This window comes from Papio anubis, chromosome X (genome assembly GCF_008728515.1).
Source record: "Papio anubis isolate 15944 chromosome X, Panubis1.0, whole genome shotgun sequence".
NCBI classification, from domain to species: domain Eukaryota; kingdom Metazoa; phylum Chordata; class Mammalia; order Primates; family Cercopithecidae; genus Papio; species Papio anubis.
Genome location: NC_044996.1, coordinates 112,920,196 through 112,945,291, shown reverse-complemented (window position 1 = coordinate 112,945,291; position 25,096 = coordinate 112,920,196). Strand labels below are relative to the sequence as shown.

The 25,096-nt window shown below is 36.1% G+C and overlaps 1 protein-coding gene across 1 annotated transcript in view; it reads right to left on the bottom strand.

The window, feature by feature from the left end:
- DMD (dystrophin) overlaps positions 1-25,096 on the bottom strand; it is a 2,174,064-nt gene that overhangs the window by 1,437,694 nt on the left and 711,274 nt on the right. The window contains exon 19 of the mRNA XM_031660704.1: positions 9,364-9,451. Coding sequence (XP_031516564.1) covers positions 9,364-9,451 — 88 coding nt within the window. The remainder of the gene's footprint in view (positions 1-9,363; positions 9,452-25,096) is intronic.

The following is a 25,096-nucleotide window of genomic DNA, read 5'->3' as shown; positions in this document are numbered from 1 at the left end:
ACAAAATTTAGACTTTCTTAGATTTATTAGCTTATGTAGTTTTCTTAATGACAGAATATAAAAGAGAAAATAGATTAAATATATCATGCATTTTTAAACATAGCTACATTAGCACTGGTAACTTTCTTATGCTTTTGAAATACTGAATATTTGAATGTTTTATAGTCTCTCATTTACCTATAGGGATCTCAAAAGAACATGAACTCACCATAAGTTTCTTTCTCTAGGTTAAAATACCTAAAAGGTAGAAGAGTAGGTTGGTAGTAGAAGAGTAGGTTGCCTAAGATAATCTACTCTTATAAATGTTCATTTCACTTAATTTTCTGGTAATATAATTTAGTTAAAGGGAAGCTAAGTTCTTAAAAAGTCTGAAGAGCATCTCTAGAAACATAAGGCCTGTGGTTTTGTTAACTTGTACATGCCTCCCACTTTATCCTTTTTAAAGACTAAAAAATATATAGATGTGAATTCAACAACTATATTATTTTATCCTCTTTCACTTCCCTCTGCCCTGATATTCTAATGTTCTATTTGTCATAAAGATATTAATGTTGCCAAACCATGTCCCTCAATTCATTTGAAACACAACTGTAACTTTACTAATTTCAAAGCATAATGCTTCTCAGGATGGCGGTGAAGGAGACAAACTTTACAAATATTATTGTCAACTATCTTCCCCTCCTTCTTCCCTGATATATTTTTAATGGGATACAATGGAAATAATAGAATGTAGAAAGAGAATATATACATGGCTCCATATATCTAACTATAAAAGAAGTCCGTGATTCGCGGGAGCTAAATATTCTAATATCCTCCTAATACCTAAGGAATAAATTGGTCTTACTGAGACATCTGCACATGTGGTATGACATGCTGTTTTTGATTGTTGGATTTTGAGGAGTGATCAAAAATTGTATCAAAATATTTTTTAAGCGATACCATTAAGTAACTGTAGTTAGAAAATGACCACATTTGGTATAAAGTATAAGAGAAGAATAAGAAACTTCAATCGTATGAGCACTCTGTTTGTAAAAAGTATTATGATAAAACCTTAACATTTCTGGAAAATAAAAAAGGTATAATTAAAAAATATACTGAACAGAATTTTTAAATTATGTCACTTAATAACAAAAAAATGTGGTATAGATCTAAATGATCACATATTTAGGAGAAGTATTTTCGGCATATGTTGCACTTGAACAAGTAGTTAGAAGTCCATGAAGGGTGAAAAGTCAACATAAGCCAGCCATTAAATAGTCAAAAAAGAAATGCTAAATTAAAGGGATCGATAGACTGATGCTAGATTGAGTCTTATTTAACACTTGTCTAAATGAGAAGGGAATCCAGAGAGAAATCACTTTGTGTCCCTGAGAAAGGTCAACAATACAAATCGTAGCAGATGAAAAAATAAAACTGTAAGTTGATTTTCAATATGGATATGTTAATTTTATAAAACGATAAAACTATAGTGAAGTACCAATAGGTTCTGCAGTATCTATTAAAATCTAGGGATGGGTTTTAACGAGTCATGGTTGATCTTTACACAAAACTCTGTGTTGTGTCCCCCAAAAATGTTGCAATATATCACTGTAAAAGAAATTTAAATGAAGAAAAGTCAACTTTGTAAAAATTCGTAACACTGATATTTATAACTGCAATTAAAATGCAGTGATAGATCAAAGAATGACTTCCATAATAGCAAAAAGGGGGAGGCAGGCAGAAAGGCAGATAAATGACCAGCGAGAATTCTGATGTTAAAGAGATGGGAGTTCAAATTTGATGCCCCTTACTAGATGTGTGAAATGGGTTCAACTATTTAATTTCACTGGATCTCATTTTCCTCATTCATGAAATGAGGATTAAAAATAGAATCAACCTCATAGGATACTTATCAAAATTCTGAGTTAACATATATAACTTACTTATAATAAACGCTCACACATACTAGGCAACAAAGACATATCAGACAATGTCATATAGAGGAAATGAAAAAGAATATTCAGAAAACAAGAGACCAGATCTCTTGTGCAAAAATTAGGGGGAAAGGGAGACTTCTTAATGACTGAGACAGACCATATATAAAAAGTTAATAATACTATTTTAAAATTAGTCCTAATTTTATATAATACAGGACTAATATGGGATATAGAAGGTGTATTCATACATTTCTTAAAGACGTTTTACCAGTAACCAGGGATCCTTTGAGCCCAGGAGTTCGAGGCTGCAGTGAGCTATGATCGCATCACTGTATTCTAGCCTGGGCAACAGAGCAAGACCCTGTCTCTAACTAAAATAACAATAAAAAGAGTTTGAGAATCCTGGATTTTGCCACATTTATAACCATTTGAGACTGAAGTTACAAAGAAACCAAAAATTTCAAAAGGAAAATGCAGAAATTTCTAGCTGTTATTAGAAAAGACATAATGTTGGCCACAGATAATCAGAAGTCGTGTTATGAAGGATTTGTATGCAAACACTATATTAATTCATTGTGAATATGCTGCCCGCTCAATAAGGGCATAAACTGTCCTTCTAAACTATAAACTCCTCTAGGAAATGTCTCCACTGGCGGTATCTGATAGAATTCTCAGCTTGGAGTAGAAAGAAAATAACGACACTGTATTCATGAACTCATTCAATACCAAATCAATAATGTACTCTATATGAATATAAAAATTATGAGACCAATGTACACTGAAGCCAAAAGCCATATACAAACAAGCACACCATCTCTCTTGCATCAAATTTGCTTTAAAATACTTGGGCAGGGGATGGGAAGCACTGTCACATGTCACATTACTTAATGTATCTCTCTTAAAATTAGAAATGCTATTACTTCAACTTTGTAAATTAATTGACCATTTAGATGCCAGGACTACTGTTGATTTTCCAAGAAAGACCATTAAAACCTTTCTAGAATAAAAAAGGGTTCAAAGTGTTTTCCAAGAAAATATTTGCATATGGATAATTTTGTTATTATATATAATTGTTTTATGCGTACTTCATAGAATTATGCTCCTTGGCTGGATGCAAAATTGTAAGTATTTTAAGAGTTTGTAAGTGTAAATATCCAAAAAGTTTTAGGTATCAATCATCTGAGCATCTGTTTTCTAATTTTGTGTTAGCTATTTAAGAATACAAATACTAACACACCAGGCATTATGAACAATACTTATGGAAACCATTTTGTTGTAGCACATTAGAATCTCAGGGATAATGGATCATAATCCATTCACATCTCATATTCTAAACAACCCCTGAAATAGTCTATGAATAAATATATTGCACCCAGAGGAAATGGATCATTACTTGAAGTGCATCCATTAATTTTATTACTTGTGTACAGTGCATAACAGACTGTTAGAATAATTTTAATTGTGCACCACCTTCCATGCAAGTACTTCAGAACTGCCACTTAAAGTGAAGTATTTCTCATCAACTATATTCATCATTAGCCATGAAGCCAGGGTAGAATAATGCAAAACCAGTGTTTCCAGAGCTCTTGAATTAAAAGAATATTTGGAATAGAAACTTGAAATAAAGCTGCTAATAAACAGTCTCCTATTTTTGTTGCATTTTAAGTGAGGGTAATTACAAGTTCATTCAGCATTCAATATAATAGCCTAAAATGTAATGGAGATATATTCAAAACCCTTGAAGACAAGTTCTGAGGCTAAATTTTAGAGGCTTCTGTGACCACACTGACTTAAAGTAATAGCTTTTAAAAATTAATGGTATATATGAAAGAAATAGCCCTAGTGAGGGCAATACAAATTTTATTAATATAGCCCTTTGGCTTTTTTTATTTTCAAACATCATAAAATTAGAAAAAAGTCAGATTTTTACTCATATTTGTTTTTGCCACTCATTTCCTACAACAACAGTGACGACAACAAGTCTCTTCCTTTCACACACATGGACACACACACGTCTGCACGTGGAAGTTCACCTGCACATGCACGCCGTGTGCACACACACCCACAGAGGCTCTTCCTTTTGGAGATCAGAGTTAAACCAAGAAAAATGTGCCTGTCAATTAACAACATTTATTGAATGTGAACTCTGTGTAGAGCATTATACTAAGTGTCATGTGGAGAAAGAAGAAATATAAATCAAACTGCCCAGTACTGAGGAAGGAATAAGAGAAGAGGAAATATATATGCAACTGTGAAAGGCTACTCATTCATGATGGAGGGGCTGGGTTACTACAAATGGTACAATCTCCAAGCCACATTTGTATACAGACTATCTGCAATATGTCTTGCCCTTAAAATATATGATTAGAAGAGCTGCTGTTACTGAAAACCTTTCCAGTGATCATGAGAGTTTTAGCTTTGAGATGAGCCAAACTCTCACCCATCTGACAAAACGTGGTTGCCTACCTCAAAAAACATAATTCATGTGAAATTATCTAATGAGCTATGAACCAAAATACAAGAAATAAAAGACAGTTACTTGGTTAATGTTATAGATAAGAAGAGCCCTCGTCAGTGTTATTCTGTGCCATTTAATTACAACAGTTAGCATACTTATTATTAGGTATCACCTTAAACACTATAATCTAGCACTGAGGGAATGATAGTTTTGAGATGTTCTTTAGTCTAATATACTAATAATTACCACTTTTATTTAAACATGTCCTTAATGTGATTGTCTTTGGACTCTTAATTAACACACAGAAAACTACAAATAGAAATTGAAAATGAACCACAATTTAATGTAGAAAACACAACTAACCTTATTAGATAATTATAGTATCTCCTCCAGAAATTATGGTGAAAGCATCTTATACACTAAAGAATGAGAACCTGAGCTATGCCTAAATATGTTTTCAAATAAATGTTGTGATATGACCATATTTTGCTAATTTCAGTATTAGTATGGAAAACCAGTTTATCTAACCTAGGCTTTTGTGTTATACCTGATTGATGAGACTGTACGTACTCATGCAAGAATATTATTTTACAGAAAGGATTACATCTAATCCTAAATAGATAAAAATAGACATACGTTTAGGTATAATCATATGTATATTATTTTAGTTCTAGGTTGTCCTAAAACTCCACAATCTCAGTAATAGACTGAAAGGCCTTGGTCTTGATAAGCATCCGTTTAAAGACTGTTCAAATTAAAATATTAGAAAACCATTATTAGTTAGCGATATTATTAAAGCATTAGAAAGATTACTTACTATATTTAATGGCTAAATTTTTCTAAATTTCTAAATTATTTACAACATTTTGTATTTAAATTAAGAAATGAAAAAGTAAACCTTAAACAAAGTTATATCCCATCTTTTTTAAAAAGTAAAATGAAGAATTTGGAAACTCCCTCTTCAATATACACAGCTACAAGAATATATAAATATGGCCGGGCGCGGTGGCTCAAGCCTGTAATCCCAGCACTTTGGGAGGCCGAGAGGGGTGGAACATGAGGTCAGGAGATTGAGACCATCCTGGCTAACACGGTGAAACCCCGTCTCTACTAAAAATACAAAAAATTAGCCGGGCATGGTGGCGGGCGCCTGTAGTCCCAGCTACTCAGGAGGCTGAGGCAGGAGAATGGTGTGAACCCAGGAGGCGGAGCTTGCAGTGAGCAGAGATGGGGCCACTGCACTCCAGCCTGGGCGACAGAACGAGACTCCGTCTCAAAAGAAAAAAAAAAAAGAAAAAAAAAAAAGAATATATAAATACATCACTGGCTACCTGGTCTAGCCTTCACTTGCCCTCATTAAGTTAACAGCTTCCTGAGACCAGGGTTATGATCCTAATCTTACATATTGACGATAAGCTGCATGAAAATTATAGCTATCCAAAAAAGTCTTTAGTAAAAAGAGGTACTTTGCACCATCCAATATTCTGTCATATTTATCCAACCAACTAATGTCGACATAAGAACAGTAAATTAATTTTAATGTTAGTTCAAACAAAAAAATACAGCTAAGATAGAGATAAATCAGTTAAAAATTATACCAAAATTTCATGCCAAAATGCCAGAAACGTGATTTTTTTTTAGTTAACACTCTCCTTTTAGTAGCTTCTCGTTTTAGTCTATGATCGTGAAAGATCACTTCTACTCTGACCAAAAGAACTGGAACATCCATAAGGAAAATGTCCATGTATAGTTTTAAAGTAGGCAAGCAATTTGGCCAACTCCTTTCTTTGGTTAAAAATTCCAAATAAATTAGTAAGAATCTCTTACTGTCTATAAACTCTTTATATATAAATTATTGCTGTAAAATTAATGATATGGTTAAAATTTACTGTTTTAAAATTCTGCATGCAACTCTTCACATTTGATAAAATATAGTCAAAATGAAAATTATCTTCCAATTGATCATAAAACTTGTATGTGACACTGAAAAACTGTACATATGTTACTAGACATATTGTTTCCAGGACATACAACTGATTTTTAACAATACTTTGCACCATCAAATGAGGATCGCTTCTACATTGTAACCATGGTAAATTTTATGCTTTCAACAACCTTAACACCCTACCCTGTCTTCTCGGCATATGTCTTCAATTCCTTCAAGAAATTGCCTTCAGGACAAATAGATTTTGTTTTCTGCATTACTTAAGTGATGTTAAATCTTCGTTGCTTCATAGATATTTAGAAACAGACAAAAATCATTTGGAAATATGTCAGATGTACCATTTCAGGTCAAAACTGAAGTAAAATTTAAGTTGTGAGAAATTATTTTTTCCATCTTGGAATTTCACTCTAAAAGCAAACTGATGAGTTACAAAATTATTCTAGATTTTTAAAAAGTAGTTTAATCTCAGGGCAAATTATTTGAAGTAGAAAATTCAGTTTGCTATGCATGTACCAGTATAGATACATGTAAAATATAGTTCACAGAATTTTTTAAAATATATAATAGCTATGCTTATGCTATTCCACATATTTTTACACTATGAATATATGTTAAATGTTTTCACTGTCAGCATACATCAAATTTATAAATATATACACATATTTATAATATATCTATTTTTATTAGTGGCATAATATGGTATTATACAAGAGTGATTATATTTATCTTAATTTTTGAGGAAACTATACGTGAAGAGGAACAGTCATTTACATGAGGTCCTAAATGAAGTACACTGATTCAGCTCTCATTTTCCTTCCTATAAAAAAGGGCAAGAATGTATGTGTCTTACGTTGCTGTGAGATTTATTATATCTCCATAGCCTAAGCTTGGGAAGGACGATTCTGGACTTATACATTTAAGAGGTTTAATGCAATAATTCTTGGAATCCTCATTTACAGAAAGCTTCATTTGTCTTTCAGCTTCATGAGCTACACCAGTCAACTGTAGTTTTGGGCTCTGTGCTAAAGGAGCTATTAATGATTTAGGGTAGCAGTCCCTCTGAAATACACCTGAAGAGATACTCCAGGCACTTAATATGTGTCTAGCTTATCTCACAACTTCCACAAACACAGAAAATAAATATTATGCAATTTGTTCCTTGAAAGACAAAAAAGGAACAAACAGATAAGTTACAATATTTGAGCCCTTTTTTTTTTAAGTAATTTCGTAAATTGTTTTATTTAATGGGGAAACAGAGCTATGGTCATTTTAAGTAGTCATCCCAGTTATGACCCAAACTTGAGCCTAATGACATATCAGTTAGACCATATCTTTACTGGTAGAACAAATGGGTAGCATAAAATTTGATCAATATAGTCAACCAAAAAGGAATGTCTCAAATCACACCCCTATCCCCCAGTGTTCTCTGGTATCTGCCAAAGTCAGCATTTTCCTTCAGGAGGATTACTAATTATTTTCACACCAAAATTACCAATGTCATTACCTCCATGACTGCCTTAATTTTGCTTTGCTAAATAGAATTTGGTCAATTAATATTTATTAAGCAACTACTACATGTCCTGATTTTTCTACATGCCTCCAAAAATTAGAACTATGAGGGAAATAACCTAGAAAACTAATATTGTCACTAGTCACATGATCATTTAAATCCTGCACGTAGTTTTACTTACCAAAAATTAAAAATCATACCCTTAATTTCTAAACGTTTAAATTATTTCTGATTAATTCAGTGTATGTTATCAGATGATCTAAAGTGAGGTAAGTTTGATATATAATTATGAAATGAGACCATTTAAAGTATAGCTCTTGCATCAGCTTATTAAAATGAAAGAGTGATAATACAGTTTCTAGGAGGAACTTATATAACTAGGAGGATATTTTTAGATCACATAATTTTATTTAACATGAATATGCTGTTAAGTTCATCAGTTAAAATTACCAAGCATCATACATCTAAATAAAAATCTATTGATATTTTCATTCTCTGTTCTTAAACTTGTTCACTCAAGTCTCAGCTGTTATGTTTGCTTGTTTTCATTTTTAACCAAATATAGTCAGTCATGGGACTCATTAGAAGAAGAAAATGAACTGATTTTCTAGGAAGACCACTGAACTTTTTAATGCCAAATTTACAATTAAGGCAAAAAATAACTTACACACAGAATTTACACCCCAAAATGTAGGCAGATCCTGGAAAAAGGTGACATGCACAACAAAAACATTTGTTATATTTATTTATGATGTTCTTGTAAACATCTCCCACAAAATGAAAAATAGTCTTATTTGGAAATAGCATCATCCCTGATTTTCATGAAATTTTATCTGGAAATATAGTAGTATAAGCAATGATAAATTGAAAGAAGGTTGTTTACACATCATGTCAATGACATATTTGGTACACATAGCTTTTGAGGCACTGAGTATTAGCAAAGATTAATTTTAATTTATTCTTGAAAAAGACAAAAGTTTTGCTAGCTTTGTGCTTTTATCCCACTCCAAAAAAGTTAAAGTAAAGGTTATCCCAAAGATACTTTTTTTTTAAATGAGAGAAAGTGATAAAAAGTTACATAGAAAATGTCACATACATTATTAGAAAACAGGAATGATGGTAAAACATTCCATCTAATATTTGTCTGTTTGGAAAAACATATTGCAAAAATGATTTAAAATCAGATGATCAGTTTTACATATATAACATGACTATTAATGTTTTCAAATTTCTGTAAACCTTATTTTCTTAAATTATTTGGACAAATGCTAGCAGGATTTGCATTAAAGTTTATTTCTCTGCAACAGATTGATCAAATATTCTACCACTTCCCATTTTCTTCCAATTGACTCAAAGTTGAATTTCTCCTAATAATTTGCTTAGCATTAAAAAAAGAATAATACAAACATGTGAACTCTTTTAATTTAAATTTGTATTCAAGAAGTGCTTGTCTGATATAATTCAGCTGATAAATATGAACCTATGTGTTTATCAAATCCCTAAGAAGATTATCTAAATCAACTTGTGTAATTACCATTCACCATCTGTTCCACCAGGACCTGAGCTGATCTGCTGGCATCTTGCAGTTTTCTGAACTTCTCGGCTTTTTCTCGCTCTATGGCCTGCAGCATGATAGCAAAGGTGAGTAATTCAATACAAGGATTGTGAATCTACACAATAATTATAACTTCCACTTCCCCTTTCAATCCTTAAGATATTTCACTCTGTCAGCTTCTCATGTGAATCTAAAGACTTTTTTTTTCTCAGTACTTTTGCCATCAAAAACATCAAAACAGCAATAAAAGCATGAGCCGTTTTCATGACTTGTTGCAACTTTTAATGATAAGATTTCTACCCAACTTTTTTTTACATTATAGTTTCTGATACATTTCAATACGAGACTGCAAAAAGTAAAAAGGCAATTCATAACAATGAAAGATAAAGTGTCACATAACTAACATGAAATTTATCTTGTAAAAATACACCATTGAAATTACTCCTAATAAGTATATGGGCAGTATTAAAAATCAAATTGAGAATCCAGCATGTATATAAAATGGAAAAAATAAACTATCATAAATAATTTAGCAGAAATATATAATATATATATACATATTTAAATACAAGCCTGTAGGCTAATTTTTCTTTCAAAAATAATCATAGTACTCCTATTTCCAAGGAAGACTAGATTGAGTTTCAAAAAGCTTTCTAAATTCCTCTATTTCTCCTAAGAGTTAAATTTTGAACAACAAATACAACATTATTTCAGTTAACAGTAACCAGCATTTCATACTACTGAGCTTAGCTAATAATATTCCTATGGAGACATAAATTTTAAACCATGGTAGAGTAGAACTACATTACTATAAACATCAAGAAGATGTGACTATAACAACGTATATGTCCTAAAACATAACTATTCAAACAACTATAATGCAATTAAAATATAGTAAGAACAACACCCCTGTGACTTAACAATAGTATTATAACAAAGATTTCTCCTGAATTTGAGGCAGAAAGTTATTCTACATGAGGCTACTTTTTAAGACTTTATTTATATCCACAGGCATTAAAAAAAGTATTTCCAGGTATAATATTGGAGTACAGAGGGGAGGGTAAATAATAGATACATGCACAGTCTGCAGCACTGTTGAGTAGAAATTTGTGCAAGGATGGAAATGATCTATATCTGTGTCATCCAATATGATAGCCAATAACCACATGTGGGTACTGAGCACGTGAAAGGTGGTCAGTGTGACTGAAAAAAATAAAAATGTAATGTAATCTAATTTTATTTAATTAATTTAAAATATAAAAGTTACACGTGACCAGTGTTAACTGTAATTGTACAGTGCAGATCTAATACATTCCTTTAAAAGCAAATGGTTAAGATACGCCTGTAATCCCAGCTACTCAGAAGACCTGGGCAGGAGGAATGCTTGAGGCCAGGGGTTTGAGATCAGCCTAGGCAAAATAGAAGGACCTCCATCTCTAAAAAAAGCAATTTTAAAAAATTAGTCAGGCATGGTGGCATGAGCCTGTAGTCCCAGCTACTCAGGAATCTGAGGCAGAAGGACTGCTTGAGCACAGTAGTCTCAGTAGGTTTCAATGAACTATGATTGTGCCACTGTACTCCAGGCTGGGCGACAGATGGAAACTCTTTCATATAATATGGCAATATCAGAAAGTTTCAAAGAAAAAGTAATCATCTAGACAAGACTATTTACCAAGCACATTAAATTATGGAAATGCTTATACAATAATCCATATATTTTTACATATCTGAAAAGACTCCCTAATTTAAAGAAATAGCTACAAATGTAAAGGTTTGTTTTTGTTTTTCTTTGAGACAGAGTCTTGCTCTGTCGCCCAGGTTGGAGTGCAGCGGCATGATCTCAGCTCACTGCAACCTCTGCCTCCCGGGTTCAAGCAATTCTCCTGCCTCAGCCTCCTGAGTAGCTAGGATTATAGATGTGCATCACCACACCCAGCTAATTTTTGTATTTTTAGAAGAGACAGGGTTTCACTATGTTGGCCAGGCTGGCCTCGAACTCCTGACCTCGTGATCTGCCCACCTCAGTGCTTGGGGTGGAGCAGGGGAGATTACAGGCGTGAGCCACCATGCCTGGCCTGAATAAGGGTTTTTTTTGTTTTGTTCTGTTTTGTTTTTAATTTAAAGAGTTTCGTAAGTGGGAGACCTGACAATATCTGACTTCAAGGCTTGATACAAACTGCAGTAATCAAGACAGAGTAATATTGGCAAAAGAACAGACAGGTAAATCAATGGAACAGAATAGAAAGCTCAGAAATAGATGCACGTGATATAATCAATTGATTTTTGACAAAGAAACAAAGGCAATGCAGTGGAGAAAAAGTCTTTCAACAAATGGCCCTGAACAATGTAACATCTACATGCAAAAAAGTTTATCTAGACATAAACCTTATACCCTTCTTTTAATTCCAATTATTTAATTCCAATTTATTTATTTTCATGTTATTCACTGGATCAACTTCATTTGAAGTTTATACTCTTGATGGTGAAATATCTGACATTATTGTGAATTTTATCATAAATTCACTTTAAAATTTCAACACTGAATATGTTTGTAAAAATGATAACGTGGGCTGGGCGCGGTGGCTCACACCTGTAATCTCAGCACTTTGGGAGGTCAACGCGGGTGGATCACCTGAGGTCAGGAGTTCAAGACCAGCCTGGTCAACATGGTGAAACTCCTTCTCTACTAAAAATACATAAATAATTAGCCAGGCATGGTGGCAGGCACCTGTAATCCCAGCTACTGTGGAGGCTGAGGCAGGAAAACTGCTTGAACCCGGGAGGCGGAGGTTGCAGTGAGCCGAGATTACACCTCTGCACTCCAGCCTGGGCAAGAGAATAAGACTCTGTCTCAAAAATAAATAAAATAAAATAAAATAACATCAACATATATTTTTGTGGAACACAGCATTACAGTTAAAATCCATATTTTCTTGGGTACACATGGATATAAAGATGGGAACAAGAAACACTGGGGGCTACTAGAGTGGGGAGGAAGTGACAGGAAAAGGGCCAAAAAACTAGCTATTGGATACTATGTTTAGCACCAAACCTCAGTGTCACACAATATACCCATGTAACAAACCTGCACATTTACTCTTGAATCTAAAACAAAAGTTGAAATTATAAAAAATAAAAATGAAAATTAAACATACCAAAAATAAATGCAATGTTTCCACTGAATTTAGAAATTTGTGTAGCTGCTTGAAAGTAACTGTGGTATTCATATAATTCATAAAATTAATTAAAAATGAATCAATCAGAGACTCTAGAGTAAAACGTCAAACTATAAAACTCCTAGCAGATAGCTTAGGAGAAAATAGAAATGACTCAGTTTGTTGACAGCTTTTTAGGTACACCACCAAAGGGATGATCCACAAAAGAAAGAAATAATAAGTTGAATACTACTTAATTAAAATGTTCTGCTCTGTGAAAGAAGCTGCCAAGAGAAGGAAAAGAAAAGCCACAGACTCAAAGAAAATATTTACAAAAGACATATCTAGTAAAGAATTCTTATCCGAAATACACAAAGAACTCCTAAAACTCAGTAACAAAAACAAACAAATTAAAACATGGGCAGGCCGGGCGCAGTGGCTCACGCCTGTAATCCCAGCACTTCGGGAGGCCGAGGCGGGCGGATCACAAGGTCAGGAGATCGAGACCACGGCGAAACTCCGTCTCTACTAAAAATACAAAAAAAAAAAAAAAAAATTAGCCGGGTGCGGTGGCAGGCGCCTGTAGTCCCAGCTACTCAGGAGGCTGAGTCAGGAGAATGGCGTGAACCCGGGAGTCGGAGCTTGCAGTGAGCCGAGATCACGCCACTGCACTCCAGCCTGGGCGACAGAGCAAGACTCCGTCTCAAAAAATAAATAAATAAAATAAAATAAATAAAAATAAAACATGGGCAAAAAACCTTAACAGACACCTCACCAAAGGAAGTATACAGATGGCAAATAAGCAAATGAAAATATGTTTCACATCATATGTTACCAGGGAATTACAAATTAAACAACAATGAGATACCACTACACACCTATTAGAATGGCCACAATCCAAGAACACTGATAAAACCAAAAGCTGACAGGGATATGGGGCAATGGGAACTCTCATTCATTTCTGGTAGCAATGCAAAATGGTACAGCCACTTTGGAAGACAGTCTGAAAGTTTCTTACAAAAGTAAACACTCTACTATATGATCCAGCAACCATGCTCTGAGGCATTTACCCAAAGGAGTCAAAAACATACATCCACACAGATTCCTGCACATGAATGCTATAGTAGCTTTATTTATATTTGCCAAGACTTGGAAATAATCAAGATGTCCTTCAGTAGATGAATGTATAAATAGACTGTGATACATCCAGACAATGGAATATTATTCAGTGCTTAAAAACGAGCTATCAAGCCATAAAAAGACATGGAGGAACTTAAATGCATGTTACTAAGTTAAAGAAGATAATCTGAAAAGGCTATATACTGCAGGATTGCACCCTAGATTCCAATTCAGAATATATGATAGTCTGGAAAAGGTAAAACTATGTAAATTACAAAACAATCAGTGGTTTCTAGAGATTAGCAGAGACGGGTAGATGAACAGGAAAAGTATTGAGGATTTTTATGGCAGTGAAATTACACTGTATAATACTCTAAAGGTAAATACATGTCATTGTAAAGTTGTTTAAACTTACAGGCTGTGTGGCACCAATAGTGAACGCTAATGTAAAAACTATGAACTTTGGGTGATAATGATGTGTCAATGTAAGTTCATCTATTGTAAAAAATATCCCACTCTAGTGGAAACTATTGACAGTGGAGCAGGGTATGTCTGTGTGGGAGCAGGGTTATATGGGAAATTTTTATACCTTCTCTTCAATTTTGCTGTGAACCTATAATTACTCTAAAAATACAGTCTATTAAAATCACAAAAAAGGTTTCATGAATTAGGAATATTGGATTCAGTACCAAGAGTACAAAATGCTAAAAAAGCCAATCATTGACAGAATAAACTCCCATCAGGAATAGCTGTAATATATAAAATACTAATTAAAACTGAGAATAAATTAAGAGTAAAATTTTTTTAAAAAACTATAAGGTGATACATTTTGTTTTATTTTCTTAAGTACCTATACTTAGCTGAAAGATACACATTTTACATGATGCTGTGAAGGGCAACAAATGAAAACTCAGTTTCATCTAATTAGTTAAGAAACTGAAAGTGACTGACACTTTTTAATATCTTGGATTCCACTTGAAAATTTCGAAACACACAGTTTGTGGTATTTTGTGATTATATGTTCCCAGGATCCCATTCCAATTAGCAAGTGAAACTTCTGAGTTGTCTTGAAATTCAGTTTCACAAAGATAGTAATGAATTGTTTCCAGAAACATGTGGACAATCATGGATAGTTCTAATTTGTTGGTTGAACAGAAAAGTCCATGAAAACGTAGTAGCTACAAGATCTGGTTAAAAGTAAGATCCTAGATGAAGCTCCAATATTTCTATTTTCTCAACTTCTTAATTTTTGTGATCTAAGCTATCTGTCCTTAGCAGCTTACGGCATACTTGTTTTTCACTACTTACATTTATTCTCCATTAAAAGGTAAATGTTATATGTAAAGCACCCTGAGCATCTTAGAGGAGAAAAAATAAGCACATTTAAGTAAATATGTAATGTAAATATCAAGAAAGACAGGAGGATTTGGGGTGTCCAGAATTTGAACATCAGGAAAACACACACAGATAAAAGAAAAAATATATACAACACAACACATAAAAGAAAAATGACAACAAGCTGAGTAAAGTGATGTTCTCTGAGTTACCCTCTCCTATTAGAGGGGTTTCTATTTTATCTACATTGAACTTTTGCTTTAGTTTACATGAAATGATATAAAAAGTAGAATGGGGGGGGTGGAGCAAGATGGCCGAATAGGAACAGCTCCAGTCTCCAACTCCCAGCGCCAGCGACACAGAAGACCGGTGATTTCTGCATTTTCAACTGAGGTACTGGGTTCATCTCACTAGGGAGTGCCAGACAATCGGTGCTGGTCAGCTGCTGCAGCCTGACCAGCGAGAGCTGAAGCAGGGTGAGGCATTGCCTCACCTGGGAAGCGCAAGGGGAAAGGGAATCCCTTTTCCTAGCCAGGGGAATTGAGACACACAACACCTGGAAAATCGGGTAACTCCCACCCCAATATTGCGCTTTAAGCAAACAGGCACACCAGGAGATTATATCCCACACCTGGCCGGGAGGGTCCCACGCCCACAGAGCCTCCCTCATTGCTAGCACAGCAGTCTGCGATCTCACAGCAAGGCAGCAGCGAGGCTGGGGGAGGGGTGCCCACCACTGCTGAGGCTTAAGTAGGTAAACAAAGCTGCTGGGAAGCTCGAACTGGGTGGAGCTCACAGCAGCTCAAGGAAACCTGCCTGTCTCTGTAGACTCCACCTCTGGGGACAGGGCACAGTAAACAACAAAAGCAGCAGAAACCTCTGCAGACGCAAACGACTCTGTCTGACAGCTTTGAAGAGAGCAGTGGATCTCCCAACACGGAGGTTGAGAGCTGAGAAGGGACAGACTGCCTGCTCAAGTGGGTCCCTGACCCCTGAGTAGCCTAACTGGGAGACATCCCCCACTAGGGGCAGTCTGAAACCCCACACCTCACAGGGTGGAGTACACCCCTGAGAGGAAGCCTCCAAAGCAAGAATCAGACAGGTACACTCACTGTTCAGCAACATTCTATCTTCTGCAGCCTCTGCTGCTGACACCCAAGCAAACGGGGTCTGGAGTGGACCTCAAGCAATCTCCAACAGACCTACAGCTGAGGGTCCTGACTGTTAGAAGGAAAACTATCAAACAGGAAGGACACCTACACCAAAACCCCATCAGTACATCACCATCATCATCAAAGACCAGAGGCAGATAAAACCACAAAGATGGGGAAAAAGCAGGGCAGAAAAGCTGGAAATTCAAAAAATAAGAGTGCATCTCCCCCGGCAAAGGAGCGCAGCTCATCGCCAGCAACGGATCAAAGCTGGACGGAGAATGACTTTGACGAGATGAGAGAAGAAGGCTTCAGTCCATCAAACTTCTCAGAGCTAAAGGAGGAATTACGTACCCAGCGCAAAGAAACTAAACATCTTGAAAAAAAAGTGGAAGAATTGATGGCTAGAGTAATTAATGCAGAGAAGGTCATAAACGAAATGAAAGAGATGAAAACCATGACACGAGAAATACGTGACAAATGCACAAGCTTCAGTAACCGACTCGATCAACTGGAAGAAAGAGTATCAGCGATTGAGGATCAAATGAATGAAATGAAGCGAGAAGAGAAACCAAAAGAAAAAAGAAGAAAAAGAAATGAACAAAGCCTGCAAGAAGTATGGGATTATGTAAAAAGACCAAATCTACGTCTGATTGGGGTGCCTGAAAGTGAGGGGGAAAATGGAACCAAGTTGGAAAACACTCTTCAGGATATCATCCAGGAGAACTTCCCCAACCTAGTAGGGCAGGCCAACATTCAAATCCAGGAAATACAGAGAACGCCACAAAGATACTCCTCGAGAAGAGCAACTCCAAGACACATAATTGCCAGATTCACCAAAGTTGAAATGAAGGAAAAAATCTTAAGGGTAGCCAGAGAGAAAGGTCGGGTTACCCACAAAGGGAAGCCCATCAGACTCACAGCAGATCTCTCGGCAGAAACTCTACAAGCCAGAAGAGAGTGGGGGCCAATATTCAACATTCTTAAAGAAAAGAATTTTCAACCCAGAATTTCATATCCAGCCAAACTAAGTTTCATAAGTGAAGGAGAAATAAAATCCTTTACAGATAAGCAAATGCTTAGAGATTTTGTCACCACTAGGCCTGCCTTACAAGAGACCCTGAAGGAAGCACTGAACATGGAAAGGAACAACCGGTACCAGCCATTGCAAAAACATGCCAAAATGTAAAGACCATTTAGGCTAGGAAGAAACTGCATCAACTAACGAGCAAAATAATCAGTTAATATCATAATGGCAGGATCAAGTTCATACATAACAATATTAACCTTAAATGTAAATGGACTAAATGCTCCAATTAAAAGACACAGACTGGCAAACTGGATAAAGAGTCAAGACCCATCAGTCTGCTGTATTCAGGAGACCCATCTCACACGCAGAGACATACATAGGCTCAAAATAAAGGGATGGAGGAAGATCTACCAAGCAAATGGAGAACAAAAAAAAGCAGGGGTTGCCATCCTAGTCTCTGATAAAACAGACTTTAAACCATCAAAGATCAAAAGAGACAAAGAAGGCCATTACATAATGGTAAAAGGATCAATTCAACAGGAAGAGCTAACTATCCTAAATATATATGCACCCAATACAGGAGCACCCAGATTCATAAAGCAAGTCCTTAGAGACTTACAAAGAGACTTAGACTCCCATACAATAATAATGGGAGACTTCAACACTCCACTGTCAACATTAGACAGATCAACGAGACAGAAAGTTAACAAGGATATCCAGGAATTGAACTCATCTCTGCAGCAAGCAGACCTAATAGACATCTATAGAACTCTCCACCCCAAATCAACAGAATATACATTCTTCTCAGCACCACATCGCACTTATTCCAAAATTGACCACGTAATTGGAAGTAAAGCACTCCTCAGCAAATGTACAAGAACAGAAATTATAACAAACTGTCTCTCAGACCACAGTGCAATCAAACTAGAACTCAGGACTAAGAAACTCAATCAAAACCGCTCAACTACATGGAAACTGAACAACCTGCTCCTGAATGACTGACTACTGGGTACATAACGAAATGAAGGCAGAAATAAAGATGTTCTTTGAAACCAATGAGAACAAAGATACAACATACCAGAATCTCTGGGACACATTTAAAGCAGTGTGTAGAGGGAAATTTATAGCACTAAATGCCCACAAGAGAAAGCTGGAAAGATCTAAAATTGACACTCTAACATCACAATTAAAAGAACTAGAGAAGCAAGAGCAAACACATTCAAAAGCTAGCAGAAGGCAAGAAATAACTAAGATCAGAGCAGAACTGAAGGAGATAGAGACACAAAAAACCCTCCAAAAAATCAATGAATCCAGGAGTTGGTTTTTTGAAAAGACCAACAAAATTGAGACCGCTAGCAAGACTAATAAAGAAGAAAAGAAAGAAGAATCAAATAGACGCAATAAAAAATGATAAAGGGGATATCACCACCGACACCACAGAAATACAAACTACCATCAGAGAATACTATAAACACCCTACGCAAATAAACTAGAAAATCTAGAAGAAATGGATAATTTCCTGGACACTTACACTCTTCCAAGACTAAACCAGGAAGAAGTTGAATCCCTGAATAGACCAATAGCAGGCTCTGAAATTGAGGCAATAATTAATAGCCTGCCAACGAAAAAAAGTCCAGGGCCAGATGGATTCACAGCTGAATTCTACCAGAGGTACAAGGAGGAGCTGGTACCATTCCTTCTGAAACTATTCCAATCAATAGAAAAAGAGGGAATCTTCCCTAACTCATTTTTTGAGGCCAACATCATCCTGATACCAAAGCCTGGCAGAGACACAACCAAAAAAGAGAATTTTAGACCAATATCCCTGATGAACATCGATGCAAAAATCCTCAATAAAATACTGGCAAACCGGATTCAGCAACACATCAAAAAGCTTATCCACCATGATCAAGTGGGCTGCATCCCTGGGATGGAAGGCTGGTTCAACATTCGCAAATCAATAAACATAATCCAGCATATAAACAGAACCAAAGACAAGAACCACATGATTATCTCAATAGATGCAGAAAAGGCTTTTGACAAAATTCAACAGCCCTTCATGCTAAAAACGCTCAATAAATTCGATATTGATGGAACGTACCTCAAAATAATAAGAGCTATTTATGACAAACCCACAGCCAATATCATACTGAATGGGCAAAAACTGGAAAAATTCCCTTTGAAAACTGGCACAAGACAGGGATGCCCTCTCTCACCACTCCTATTCAACATAGTGTTGGAAGTTCTGGCTAGGGCAATCAGGCAAGAGAAAGAAATCAAGGGTATTCAGTTAGGAAAAGAAGAAGTCAAATTGTCCCTCTTTGCAGATGACATGATTGTATATTTAGAAAATCCCATTGTCTCAGCCCAAAATCTCCTTAGGCTGATAAGCAACTTCAGCAAAGTCTCAGGATACAAAATCAATGTGCAAAAATCACAAGCATTCTTATACACCAGTAACAGACAAACAGAGAGCCAAATCATGAATGAACTTCCATTCACAATTGCTTCAAAGAGAATCAAATACCTAGGAATCCAACTTACAAGGGATGTAAAGGACCTCTTCAAGGAGAACTACAAACCACTGCTCAGTGAAATAAGAGAGGACACAAACAAATGGAAGAACATATCATGCTCATGGATAGGAAGAATCAATATCGTGAAAATGGCCATACTGCCCAAGGTAATTTATAGATTCAATGCCATCCCCATCAAGCTACCAATGAGTTTCTTCACAGAATTGGAAAAAACTGCTTTAAAGTTCATATGGAACCAAAAAAGAGCCCGCATCTCCAAGACAATCCTAAGTCAAAAGAACAAAGCTGGAGGCATCACACTACCTGACTTCAAACTATACTACAAGGCTACAGTAACCAAAACAGCATGGTACTGGTACCAAAACAGAGATATAGACCAATGGAACAGAACAGAGTCCTCAGAAATAATACCACACATCTACAGCCATCTGATCTTTGACAAACCTGAGAGAAACAAGAAATGGGGAAAGGATTCTCTATTTAATAAATGGTGCTGGGAAAATTGGCTAGCCATAAGTAGAAAGCTGAAACTGGATCCTTTCCTTACTCCTTATACGAAAATTAATTCAAGATGGATTAGAGACTTAAATGTTAGACCTAATACCATAAAAATCCTAGAGGAAAACCTAGGTAGTACCATTCAGGACATAGGCATGGGCAAAGACTTCATGTCTAAAACACCAAAAGCAACGGCAGCAAAAGCCAAAATTGACAAATGGGATCTCATTAAACTAAAGAGCTTCTGCATAGCAAAAGAAACTACCATCAGAGTGAACAGGCAACCTACAGAATGGGAGAAAATGTTTGCAATCTACTCATCTGACAAAGGGCTAATATCCAGAACCTACAAAGAACTCAAACAAATTTACAAGAAAAAAACAAACAGCCCCATCCAAAAGTGGGCAAAGGATATGAACAGACATTTCTCAAAAGAAGACATTCATACAGCCACCAGACACATGAAAACATGTTCATCATCACTGGCCATCAGAGAAATGCAAATCAAAACCACAATGAGATACCATCTCACACCAGTTAGAATGGCAATCATTAAAAAGTCAGGAAACAACAGGTGCTGGAGAGGATGTGGAGAAATAGGAACACTTTTACACTGTTGGTGGGATTGTAAACTAGTTCAACCATTATGGAAAACAGTATGGCGATTCCTCAAGGATCTAGAACTAGATGTACCATACGACCCAGCCATCCCATTACTGGGATATACCCAAAGGATTATAAATCCCGCTGCTATAAAAGACACATGCACAGTATGTTTATTGCAGCACTATTCACAATAGCAAAGACTTGAATCAACCCAAATGTCCATCAGTGACAGACCTGATTAAGAAAATGTGGCACATATACACCATGGAATTATGTTTCATAAAAAGGATGAGTTTGTGTCCTTTGTAGGGACATGGATGCAGCTGGAAACCATCATTCCAGCAAACTATCACAAGAACAGAAAAACCAAACACCGCATGTTCCTCACTCAGGTGGGAACTGGAACAATGAGACTCTGGGACCCAGGGAAGGGGAACACTACAATGGGGCCTATCATGGGGAGGGGGAGGGGGAGGGAGGAGGGTGGAGGGAGGAGGGGGAGAGGAAGGGGAGGGGAGGATTGCATTGGGAGTTATACCTGATGTAAATGACGAAGCTGATGGGTGCTGACGAGTTGATGGCAGCACACCAACATGGCACAAGTATACATATGTAACAAAACCTGCACGCTATGCACATGTACCAGGAACTTAAAGTATAATAATAATAATAATAATAATAATAAAAAAGGAGAATGAGAACACTATGTGGTCTTTATAAAGATTGAAAATAAACTATCAATAGCCTTCTAAATGTTATGATCATAATCTCTTTATTCTAAACTTACCGGAATCAATTAATATTACTAACAGAGAGCAAAACTTGTATTTCAGTATCTCAGGAATCATATTTTACTTTTAATATCTTGTTAGCCACATTGTTCCAGTTATTCTAATATAAATAGTAACAGTAACAACAACCACAACTACAACAAAAACAACAATCTATAAAGTAGATACTATTACTTTCCCATTTTGACAGAGGAGGGAAGTGAGGCACAGAGAGGTTTGTGAGAATTTTTAAAACAATGCAATAGCCACATTAAAAATGAGATTCTTTATACTACCAAATTACAGTTTATGTACATAATTTCCATATGTATGTCATAATAATTGTAAGAAAGAAGAAATCAGCATTATTGTATACCATTTTTTACAAAAGAAAATTGAGCATCAATAAGATTAAATCATGTATCAAAGGTCATCATATTAGGAAGTTTTAGATTCAATATTAAAACCCTGCTCTTCTACTTTGAATTTCAGCTTTCTTTCAGACATACTCTGCTGTTGCTAGGGGTATTTCAATGGATATTAGTCAAAAAGGTGTGAGCATATCAGAATATATATCACAGCAAACAGAGCTTATAGTTTGGATGTATTAGGGATATTCAAGTTATTTAACTATTAATTCAGCATGGGCAACAAGGTATCAGAAGGAATGCCGGGTCACTCAGAATGGACTCTGACAGTCTATGGGCTGATTACCAACTCTGTATATAGCTCAAATAAACTGAATAACTAGTGCATAAAGCGAGAAATAGACCCCAGAAAGAAGCGGTCAATGGCATCTGCATATTTGTCAATGTTTAGAAGATATCTGGGTTCTGTTAGGGCACATTTCTTTCAAGAGGAACATTGCAAAGTGAAGAGGAATATGCAGGCAAGTGTGCCTTGAAGAGTGTGAACGAGACAATGAAGAGTCCAGAAAACATTTCATTTCAAACACAGCTGTAGATAGTTGATTAAAAATAATAAAATTTAGTGTAACAAAGAGATGTTAAAGAAGGTACTGTAACAACAAGGCTTGCAGTCACCCTTTTTGCTCTGCTGTTTCCAGTTCTGTCTCTACTGCTTCCCATCTGACCTTAATAAAGTACTTCAACCTTTCTGAACCTCAATATTTTCTATGTAAAATAGCAATAAAGATACCTACGACATGGGACTTCCGAGGAGATTAAAGGAGGCTCTTTATTTCCGAAAATGAGATAGTTTTTATAGTAAAATGGGGAGCTAGTAATAATTAACCTGAGCCAAGTGATTTGACATAAGCTAAGACTATACCAGACAAACTGAAATATGGGCTCATTCTAGTTAAAGGTAACCTCAATAATCTTAAAAAGAAGTTTAGGAAACTTTTTTTTTTTTTTTTTTTTTTTGAGATGGAGTCTCGCTCTGTCGCCCAGGCTGGAGGGCAGTGGGGCAGTCTCGGTTCACTGCAAGCTCCACCTCCCGGGTTCACGCCATTCTCCTGACTCAGCCTCCTGAGTAGCTGGGACTACAGGCACCCACCACTACGCCCAGCTAATTTTTTGTATTTTTAGTAGAGACGGGGTTTCACCGTGTTAGCCAGGATGGTCTCGATCTCCTGACCTCGTGATTCGCATGCCTCAGCCTCCCAAAGTGCTAGGATCACAGGCGTGAGCCACCACACCTGGCCACGGAAACATTTTTGACACAAGAGATGATCAGAGTACCTTGTTCATGGAAATGTCCAAATAACCACACATAAAAAGTGTTTAAAAAAAAAAAGTTGACTAAATAAACATCACTGAAAATCTCCATTTCTCCTGGGATCTGGCCACCCATACATTTGTCCTCAAATGAAATACATGAACTTCTGTTTTAAGGTAGGTTGGATCAGTAGTTCCTAAAATTTCTACCGTCTCCCATTTACTCACAGAAATATGCATTAAAAAGCACAGAAAAGCACAAAAACCAAAAACAAAATCTAAAGAGAAATATTTTGCTGAAAAAGGAAGATAACTGTCCTCATTTTAAATGATTGTGTATCAACAAGAAGGAATACAGGCCTTTCACGGATCTAGCTTGGAAAGTAAAAACTGGTTCAAAACAAAAACAAAAACTGGCTCTCATATCTATTCTCTTACTCAGTCCCATCTAAACTGCTCTTATCAGTCTCACCATTGGCCCCCAAAGTACTACATTCAATGACTGATGTTCAGTCCTTACTTTACCTATCACCATGATTTGATTCAGTGGATTCCTTTTTCTTCTTAGAAGTATTTGCTAATTTGGCTTCATGTACTACTTGAACACAGAGTTCTCCTCCAACTTCAGAGGTCACCTTTACTCAATCTCCTTTTCAGGTTCCTAATCATGTCCCTGAACTCTCACTTTGGAGTGTCCTAGGCCTCAATCTATATTTTCCTTTGTTTAGGCCAAAAACAGAATCGTCCGCTCCTCTCTTTCTCTCAAGTCTCACATTCAATCCATCAGAAAGTCCTGTTGGCTCTAACCTCAAAACATATCCAGAAAGTGAGTTATTATGGTGCTCACTATTACCACATTAGAAAAAGTACCCCATCATCTCTGAGGGGTATGAATGTTTCAAAATAGGATACTAAAGGTCTTTATATTTCAACCTTTGTTCTCTGATTATATATTATCAACATGGCAGACAGAGACAACAGGATTCAGTTCAACTCGCTGACAACTGAGTAAAAGCTCAAGTCCTTACCATGGTCTGATCTTAATTACTTCCTTAACCTTTCTGAATTCTTGTGCTACTAAATACCTTGCTTTTCTGCTGCAGACACACGCTTAGCTGTTCCCTGATGCTACAGGCATGCTCCTGTTACACGGCTGTGCATTTATTTTTCCCCATGCCGAAAATGGCCCTAAATTAGACATTTGGACATTTTTCCCCATCAAATGCCACTTTTTCAGCTAGGCCTTTTAGTGCCACTCTGTCTACACACATACATACTCTAACTCTCATTTTATTCTACTCCTTGGAACTTATCACTAATATTCCATATGATTTACATATTAGTCTTGCTTCATTTCCATCTTTCCCACTAGAATGTAAACTATATAAGGTCAGGTATCCTTATCTATATCCTCCTCTACTCTATCTCAAGTCTCCATGAAAGTTGCTGGTACATTGTAGATACATAATAAGGCAAGCTCTATTTTAGCTTAATGCCTCCATATACAATATTATGGTCTCTCCCCTTACCCACAATGCTCTCTTAAAATTCCTAACAAACTCTAATAGCTCTACATAAAGTGGCCATAAAACCAGTCCATGGGGATACATGCTGCAAACTCAGTAAAGGAGGGATGGATTACATCAAAGTATTCTAGAAACTGCATATTAGATTGGGAGTTGGGCACATCCACCTTTTCTTCAGCTCAAGTCCTGACAATGGTAATAAACCATTACCTAAGTAGAAAAGAAAGAGTACCATATGCAATCCATGAGACAAAACTTGGTAGAATCTTAACTCTCTCTTTTTATTTCATGGCTCTGATATTCCAC